The 10266-nt window shown below is 34.0% G+C and overlaps 1 protein-coding gene across 1 annotated transcript; it reads right to left on the bottom strand.

Moving 5' to 3' along the window:
* Window positions 1–564: 564 nt before the first annotated feature.
* On the bottom strand, window positions 565–1254 carry LOC143631944 (heavy metal-associated isoprenylated plant protein 39-like). Its single transcript, XM_077100557.1, has 3 exons — window positions 1246–1254; window positions 1073–1151; window positions 565–737 (listed from the first exon to the last, which is right to left on the bottom strand). The coding sequence occupies exons 1-3, from the start codon at window positions 1252–1254 to the stop codon at window positions 565–567; spliced, it is 261 nt and encodes an 86-aa protein (XP_076956672.1).
* Window positions 1255–10266: the final 9012 nt, after the last annotated feature.

Here is a 10266-nt window from a genome sequence, read left to right as displayed (position 1 = left end):
ACAACTTTCCAAAATTAAAACTTCCGAAACATAACCATGCCTGCTCAAAATTTGTGATGTTAAAACTTTTAGAGCGTGCATCTATCTTAACCTTTGAAAAATTCAAAATAGGCATATAATTTCAAAATTCGAAAAGTACGCAAATCCAATGGAAAGATGATAGACACATGCCCATTTAGGGTCCGATGGTGGGTGTCAATTTAGTCTAACCCTTATTCCAAAGAGTAATGACTTGTCACCACTCATAAACTAACACATGTAACGCATAGGCTACAAAGGAGGCTTAACAAAACGATTAGGCTAAGGCAGTGCGCGATTAGGCTAGACAAAGCTGTAAAGCTCTAACTCATCACCTTCGGAGGCTACTTAAGCCACCAAACGAGGTGATTTCATTTAATGAGTTTTGCAAATGAAGTTTGAGTAAAACATGTTCATATATATGGTGTTCATCCTCTTTCACTAAGAATCTTGAAGGTAAAAAGGCCATTGTAGTATATATTTGAAGAAACTTATTTGATTTATAGAACACAAAATATATAATCATAAATAAAAAATAAAAATAAATCATTTCTTCTCTTCCTTCTTCTCTTCTTTCTTCTCTTCGACAGCCGGCCCGACGGATAATATCTCCACCTTCCCTACTAATTTCTTTAGCTTCTTTGCCACCTTCACTACATCCATATCTCCTACCACCATCAATTTATGCTCATTCAGATCAGCCGCTATCCCATCAACACCTGCAAATTTCATCTTTTTGTCTATAATCACCTCAAATTTAGGGGTTGTTTGGCAACATTATTATTAAGAGGTTTGACCGATTAAAAGGCAGAAAACAGGTGTTTTAAAACTTACCCATTAACCATTACATGTAAAGTTATGTATTACCTAAGATATCCGTAACAGCTTGAAAGGCTTTTTTCTTGGTTTTGTCATCGCTCATGGTTAGAACTTTGAGCTCAAATTTAGGGGTTGTTTGGTAACATTATTATTAAGAGGTTTGACCGATTAAGAGGCAGACAACATGTGTTTCAAAACTTACCCATTAACCATTACATGTAAAGTTATGTATTACCTAAGATATCCGCAACAGCTTGAAAGGCTTTTTTCCTGGTTTTGTCATCGCTCATGGTTAGAACTTTGAGGACCACCTTCTATTCATCATAACAATAAAATTTTAAATTCTAGAAAAAGGGCATAAACTATGTAAAAAGTAGTTTTGGAATTTGAAGATATTGTGGTAATTACCTGAGCCATGTGAAGAGGGTGAGAGCAGGCTAAAGTGGGATTTTGATTGGATTTGATGACGAGGAACAAGTGAAATGCTTCATCTTAATTTTGGTGATATTTATATTAAGCATGTAAGACATGGGTCACTTTTTATTTAAAAATAAAATAATAACGTAAACACTAACGATACTCTCGTTAGTAATGGGAAATATTCTAGTATGATACCGTTTACAAAATTGAATCAAAAGAATATAAAATACGGTTTTTAATATTCTAAAATGGACTATTAGTTTTTATTGGTCCTAGGTATTTCATTTTTGCCGGCGCTGGTCCCAACTATCACTATAACTGCCAACGGTCCCAACTTTCACACATGTGTCTGCCACCAGTCCACGACTAACCGAGTACTAACTCCGTTATGTTTTAGATGACGTGTCCATCCTACGTGTTAAAAAACTTTGACGTGGCTGCCTGCGTGTATATTAATAACAAAAAACCCTTCTCCTCCTTCACAAATCTGCAAATTAAAGTCAAAATCAAAACCAATGGGGTTAGGGTTACTAAAGTTTAGTGAAAACACATCCGACAGTTCCCGGCAATCGACAAGCGGTCATGGTAACAAAACCTCGGTATATCCACACCGGCAACCGAACACGCCTGCAACACCGTCATACCTTTCGGGATCTTAACCGGATAGCCGTCCACAAAGACCTCGATGACGTCATCCGGGTTGGGGAAATGAACCCTGGCTCCGGCAATCGGTATCCGCTTCGGGAGATCCGGTTCGGCTGCGGATTCGGGTTTGTGGAGGTCCGGTGTTGAGGTGATGGTACGGAGGAGTCTAGGGTTTGTGGGTATGAGTTTGGATCGGAGAGCTTTGGAAGCTAGTAACCCTAACCCCATTGGTTTTGATTTTGACTTTAATTTGCAGATTTGTGAAGGAGGAGAAGGGTTTTTTGTTATTAATATACACGCAGGCAGCCACGTCAAGGTTTTTTAACACGTAGGATGGACACGTCATCTAAAACATAACGGAGTTAGTACTCGGTTAGTCGTGGACTGGTGGCAGACACATGTGTGAAAGTTGGGACCGTTGGCAGTTAAAGTGATAGTTGGGACCACGCCGGCAAAAATGAAATACTTGGGACCGATAAAAACCAATAGTCCTTCTAAAATTAATTAGAATCGGTGTTTTAGAGGGTACTTTGACGGGTCTTCAAATAATATGTTCGTCTTGAGATTTCGTCACATTTGGTCTTCGACTAAGCTCGAATAACGTATTCTTGAACAATCTTTTATACAGTCTTCAACGAGATCTTGATCCACATCTTCTTGTATGATGAGTGCTTAAGTCGTGCCTCCTTCTTGTACGATCCGTTGCTACAAGAACGAACAAACTAATGTTGACGATTGTGGCTGAGGATTCGTGTTCAATACGGGTCCCTTAAAACAGATTCCGGGCCTCTACTAAAGAGCTCATCTGTCTTCCATGGTACAACAGCCGAAGCAGTATGTACTGCCGGGCAAGGCCACGCGCCCGATGCCACACCAAATAGTTTAGTGTGTTAGAACTTTGAAATATGAAGATGAAGTTTAGAGAGTACTCCTTTCCAATATTTCTTGAAAAAGAAATATACTAAGGTTTCTTTTTGATGATCATCATTTTGCTCAAAACTTCTCTTCTTTTTCTTCTTTTAAACAAGGCACAAGGCCTCTATTTATACATAAACATTAGGACTCATGAATAGTCTAACAATAAAGCTTGCTTATGTACATTAATTGTAACTTAATTCTCATTATGGACATAATTAAGAAAAGTTTCACAAGATGTACATGAAGAGCCTTGCATTGATCTCACATTCATTAAAAAATTTTCTAACAATCCCCCACATGAATAGAGATCGATCAAACACACATAAAATATCCAATGGAACCTCGACAGTTAAGTATTGCAGGATAGGTAGGTGTTAGCTTTGAACCTTCCTTTGTGAAGTATACTTAGTCTCCTAGCGGTTAGTAGACGCGATGTCCTTGAACAAACCCCCTTTTGTGTAGACGACAATAAACTTCACAATACTCTCCCTAGCCGGGCACATCCCCTCATTGTCGTGTCCATTATGGTCCTGGAACACTAACCTGGTTATGTGAAAGCTCTAGGAATTGCGCACCCCACAATTTCATTCGAAGAGACCACACTTCTCTTTCACATAGGTGATTATCTACAAATCATTGAAAGCATTAAGGTTATAATGATTTGCACAAATCATTAACCATATATTATGCTTAGCCTCACAACATGTCACCCTTGTTATAGGAATGGACTAGGAAGTAATTAGACTCCCTTTATAATTTAGGAGGATATAAATATCAGCTTATGTGTCAACTTATACATAAGTTATGCCCCCACAATGACCACCCTTAGATATATAATTAGGTTGTCCTATTGAACTTAGATCTTGGGATCTCCAGACAACTAAGTTAGGTTTTCCTTCATATACCCTTTTTCTTGGGCTTTAGTCCCATTCCACAACTTGATCTCTACTAAACCCTCAGGTTGTTGGATCCATAATATTATCTTTGACTTTGTCTAGTCACTATAGATAACTTGCGTAGTTGAGATCAATTGTCATGATGTGTTCTTAACTTATAAGTTAATATTTCCTATTATCAACTTTCTAAGACTATAACCACAGTGGACATCTGAATCTGGTTATAATATTTGTCTTTGTAAGATACACTTATCATTAAGGCAAACACATCTCCATTATGCACAACGACATTCTTGTCTTTCACTTAGTCGTGTGTTTTCAATGTTAGATTGCGTTACAATAATCCTCATTGCTAAACCTTCCAAGTTCAAATACAAGACACCTCCACATTTAAGTGCTATTGGATAACATCATCCAAATTTTGATTGGGGTAAAGAAAGGTTCTTCCTTTCTACACAAGATTGATATATCATATCAATTACCTTTTCTGCATACTTCTAAAGAGCAGTTTCTTAAATAACTTCCCCCCCACATTTCTTGCATTTTAATATAGTTTGTTTAACTTTACTTATGAACACAACGCGACACTCATGATTTGAACAAGACCACGTCTTTGTATCAGTGAGTTTATCAATGTTTACTAATAAAGTAACACATGCCTTAGTGTTAGTTTCCACCACTTACTAAAGTTTAAGCTAAACTTGTCATAAGGTTGTTAACAAACCATCACAGATCTAGAAGAATTATAAATCACCATCTAGAGCATACCTAAAAAGTTTGAGGTCTTCTTAAGATCCTCACAAGTTATATAATTTTCTTAGATTAAATGAAAATTTCTTTAAATTTGTCTATACACAAATTCATTCTTGTGTTGCTGATGTTTCAAGCGTTAATTAGTTTTTATAAAGCACAATAATTAACAAGTATTAGTCTAGCATGCTTTAGACTACAATACTTTAGCATGTGAACAGAAGATGCATCATTCTGATCCTTCACAGCCATTACAAAATCACTTTGAAACACTCCACCCTTTGTTTAGACAAAATTATGAGACTTATTCACAATCCCCAAACCTTAATATTCAGGAAAGTCTCATACGTTATTATATATAGAACACACATAACTTTTTCATTCATTTAAGGAACATAACTCTTTTGCCTTTGATCTTCAAGGCTTCACCATTGACTTATATGGACTTTGAACACAAGTCTTAACCTAACAGGATGAACGCTACTCATCTACAATCACTATTATTCGAGATAAAGTCAACTAGATTGACGCTCAAACTCTTGGAATTCACATTTGTATAAAGTGATTTATACATTTTATTGTTGTCTTTTGAAACTATTTATTGAGATACTCTCTCAAAATGAAAGACAAGCTTTCACATAGTTCAAACAGAATGGATGAGAGTAAAAACATCTATATATTCATCACTTTTGTAAGCATATTATAACAAATCTCTTAAGATTTACTTAAATTCAATTACAAGAATAACATAATAGACCTCTTATGATTCACATTTGGTGAATTTTCAAAGATGAATATCTAATGATATAAATATTTAATTAACGTATATTATGTTACAATTCACATTTAGTAAATCTCCAAGGAGTTTAATATGTCATCAACATATATTAACATTTATTGATTTTCAAGGAGGTAAATATCACATTCTTGTGTATTTCATCTTAATACACTCACCACGTTATTTCATGACTCTCTCATGATGTTTTTATACATTTGATGTGTCGTCTTAGACTTTTGTTAATGCAACAACTCACAAGTTGTTTCTTATGCAATATTCTTTTTGCATTAACCATTTTAAATTATTCATTTTTTTTAAACATAAATTTTTCATTAAAAATTCTATAAAGTAATTTTGTTCGTTACAATAAATATTGTTGTATTTGGTTATAAAACTACATGTGTTATCCGAAGATATTGAACACAAAATAATAATACAACCGAAATACAACATAAAGTGTAAAGCACTTTAATAATAATTCAAATGGATAAACTGTCGGCATCTAGACATCAAATCTTAAAGTGTTATTATCTTCAACACTTTCATCATCTGACATGAATCGTCTCAATGATATCATTTAAGGTTATGTATTGAGATACTCTCTCAAATAAAACTCCATGCACACATATCCTCATTTTAATATTGAAACTATACTCTTGAGTAAATATGCTCAAAACAACCTCAAGTTGTTACAATTACTACATTAAAGTCATAGGAGTTGAATAATCAATTTTGTTCACACAACACGAAGTTGTTTTCACTATAGAGTATCCTTGAGAATGTCATCTTAGTTTAACACGAACTACTTTTAGCATGGGTAGCAAACCATTTTAAATTATCTAAAATATGCAAAACTTTGTTAAAAAATTATTCTAAAACATTTCTTTAGTATAGGGGTTTATAACATCAAAAATCAGAACCTAAATTATCAAATGGTTTCATAAGTTTTAGATTTTATACCCATGTACTAAAACGGTTTCTACCACGCAAGTAAAAAATAAAAACATATTAGAACGCGTTCGTTATAACTTGAACATTTATATAAAACGATTTCCAAGGATAGAGTCTATAAAAGAAACCATTTCTAATTGTTTCTAAAGCACATGCTAAATAATTAAATGTTTACATAAAACATTTCCGGTTGGTATGGTTTATAAAATAAAAATCTTCTAACAAACTTGTTAGAACTTATAAACGATTCTAGCGTGCACGTTAGAGGAAAAATTATACATTCATGAAACATTACACATTGAGACAAAATCTTTTAAATTGTTGGTTTTTCAAACGTCTAGCCCAAAAGTCGCTCCATTAACACTGTTGCTTGATTTATTGCTAACTTAATGGAAAGAATATGAACAGACATACGTGAAAGCTTTTGTGCACTATTTCACCATAATACATATGTGGGTCTCACTATACTTTTTTCTAACACACACGTTAGAAATTGTCGTTTACACAAAACGTTTCAAACACATATGTTAACACATAATAAAACGTATCTAACACGTATGTTAGATATTTAAACATATGTTGTACACCAATGCACCCGGTCTAACCCACAAGTTAGAAAAATAACCAGTTACAAAATTGGTTTTAAACCGATGTTTTAATGCACCGTTTCTAACACGATTTTTAGAAAACAGCCGATTACAAAAATCATTCTAACATGAACGGTTTACTAAGAACCATTTCTAACAATGTTATTAGAATACTAACGATTACAAAAATCGTTTCTAAACCAAACGATCGAATCAAACATTTCGTTATGTAACACGGTATTTTTTAGATATAAGATTGTACTCCAATCTTTTATAATATCCAAAATGATGTCATACTACATATGATATTATTTCCCAAAATTATTTTTAAAAGTTTCATGAAATTTTTTTTTTCAAATACCTTTAGCAATGAGATGCTTAAATGGAATTCTTTTAGTTTTAAAAAATCAGGAGGAATTTAATGACAGGACATGAATTCAAGTCCTGGATTTTAGAATTGAGAGAGATCAAGAATTCTCACTATTTCTTAGATTCCTGGACCCAATTCAAATCAATTCTTTCGTGAACCGAAAATCCTTATAAATAAGGTTTTAAGATTGTAGCAACAATCTCACGAAATCTGTTTTAAGATTGTAGGACAAGGGTCACTTTTTATTTAAAAGTAAAATAATAACGTAAACACTAACGATACTCTCGTTAGTAATGGGAAATATTCTAGTATGATACCGTTTACAAAATTGAATCAAAAGAATATAAAATACGGTTTTTAATATTCTAAAATTAATTAGAACCGGTGTTTTAGAGGGTACTTTGACAGGTCTTCAAATAATATGTTCGTCTTGAGATTTCATCACATTTGGTCTTCGACTAAGCTCGAATCACGTATTTTTGAACAGTCTTTTATACAGTCTTCAACGAGATCTTGATCCACATCTTCTTGTATGATGAGTGCTTAAGTCGTGCCTCCTTCTTGTACGATCCGTTGCTACAAGAACGAACAAACTAATGTTGACGATTGTGGCTGAGGATTCGTGTTCAATATGGGTCCCTTAAAACAGATTCCGGGCCTCTACTAAAGAGCTCATCTGTCTTCCATGGTACAACAGCCGAAGCAGTATGTACTGCCGGGCAAGGCCACGCGCCCGATGCCACACCAAATAGTTTAGTGTGTTAGAACTTTGAAATATGAAGATAAAGTTTAGAGAGTACTCCTTTCTAATATTTCTTAAAAAAGAAATATACTAAGGTTTCTTTTTGATGATCATTATTTTGTTCAAAACTTAAAATAAAAATCTTCTAACAGAGCATTTGAGTGTACCACGTATCTTGCCATGCTAATTTGTAAAGGGTGAGCTTTGAAGACTTGTACCTTGTGCTTTAATGGCTACATTTCAAATTTGGCTGCTATGTTTGGAAGAAGTTGAGGTAGCTCGTTTAATCCTGATAACACAATCTACTTTTTTGGTCACTTTAATTTAGTGCCAAACGTAGCTAAGTATCTATTTGGATCCTATCGAAAAAGAAAACATATATATCTAGCGAATTTTTTTACCTTCTAATGAAAGACATTTCGGAATTCGTTTTATCTACGATCTAGAAAGCCATAAATAATGCAACTATGAGCTTGTTGAGAGTTTGATCCTGACTCGGGATAAACACTAATGGCATGCTTAACAGTTAACACATACAAGTTGGACAGGGAAGTGGTGTTTCAAGTGGCTGATGGGTGAGTAATGCATAAGAACTTGTCCTTGGGAAAGAAACAACAGCTAGAAACAGCTACTCAGTAGGGTGAGGAGCAAAAGAAGGAATCTGCCCGAGGAGGGGCTCATGTTTGATTAGCTAATTGTTGAGGTAATAGCCAAAATTGGCCTTTGAAAAACAGCCCGAACACAATGTGGTCACTCATTGTACCGGCAATCTTTGTACCCTAGATTAGTAACGAGCTAATACACTGAATAATATGAATTCGGTAAGGAGGTTTTGAACGAACCAGATAAAACAAGTCTAAAATGAATTCATTAAGGAGGTTTTGAAGGAACCAGGTAATACGAGTCAAAATCTATCGATGTTTGCCTCCTTTTCACGGCCTACCATTTTTTAAACAGTTAAATCGCATGTTACAAATTAATATTTTTGTTTTAATTACGTAATATTAAATAATTCAGAATGAAAATGTGCATAAATTTGTCACGAGGTGGTTTGGTCGATGAGTTGAGAGATAAGATGCTTCTTCATTCATCCAAATATTAAAAGTTGAATACAAACAGACAATAATCTATATATGATTATGACGGAAGAATTATTTGATGAATGAAAGAAACGTATATAAAAAAGTTTTAGGTTAAAATCTTGAATTATTTGATGAATTATTGGGGTTGCGGCGCAGCTTGTTGCCCGTTTGTCTGCCACTTTATTGTAATCGTTTTATGGTAAATTATATAAAGATCTAAAATATTAGAAATCTTGATTATAATTTATAATTGTAAGTATAAAATGAAGCTGGTTTAAGGATGGACAAAATTCATCCCATTCGGTTCCGTTCACTCATCTTCCGCTCTTGATCCAGAACAATAGGGTGGAGCTCCCACTCCCCGACATCCCTCTCCCAAGCTCTCATGCTATTCATAAAGTTTTCCCCAAACGAAGGTGCACTTTCCGCTTTAGCTAAGTTCTTTTTTTGTGTTTCCGTGCGGTACCGTTGCTATCTTAGCCACGTCCAGCAGCTTCTCGAGTCAATAGCCTTCACCTTACCTTATGGTGTTCTATTTCTAATTTTGTTATTTATTTAAGAAAAAAATATATCATAATAATTTGATGGGATTTAAAATCCACTATAAAATGAACTGAATTTGATAATTTTTAAATATTTTTATAAAAATCTAAAAAGGAACGTATAAATTTCTTCCATGTTTTATGACCATTTTCTAAAAATAACAATAATAAAAATAAAAAATTAGTCTTGTAAGATGTCACTATTAGGAAAAATTTAGACCGTCATGATATACATGATTTGGTTGATGCTTTCATGGATGTTAAAAGAGAAAAATTGTTAAAATAGCCTATTTTTAGTGAGAGAAACATGAAAATAGTCTAAAATCTTGAGTATTTTTAAAATAACCCAAATAATTTGGACTGAGCGTACGCCTATGGGAGAAGATCTTTATTATGAGGGAGCAGGCCAAACTTTTAAAAATGTTGAGGGAGCAAACCAAATATGGAATAATGTTAATAGACAGAGCCAAAATTTTGAAGATGTTGAGGGAGCAGACCATATTTCTAATTTAACTTTTCTTCTCAAAAAGCAGTCTCCCCATACGGGATTTTTATGTTTCCTACTTGATCCGTACAAATTTCAAATTCTTGAAAAATGTTCCTTTTTAATTTCGTCTAGGGAGACGCATTTAAGAGAAATTTGTTCTAAGGAGACGAGGTTTTTCTTTTTCCTTCCTTGTCCGTCCAGATTATAAATTTTTATAAGATATTTACTTCTTCATCATTTACACGAATTATTCTCATCGGA

Source organism: Bidens hawaiensis, unplaced genomic scaffold (genome assembly GCF_021521415.1).
Source record: "Bidens hawaiensis isolate Kalapana, Puna unplaced genomic scaffold, B.hawaiensis_p1.1 tig00006295_1, whole genome shotgun sequence".
Taxonomy (NCBI): domain Eukaryota; kingdom Viridiplantae; phylum Streptophyta; class Magnoliopsida; order Asterales; family Asteraceae; genus Bidens; species Bidens hawaiensis.
Note: the sequence above shows the minus strand (reverse complement) of the source record. Positions and strands in the feature narration are given on the sequence as shown.

What these genes read in the sequence shown, in the direction of transcription:
- LOC143631944 (XM_077100557.1), bottom strand. An exon ending in AGCTGTTGCGGATATCTTAG is followed by an intron (nt 738 to 1,072) that starts GTAATACATAAC and finishes TGAAATTTGCAG; the next exon opens with GTGTTGATGGGATAGCGGCT.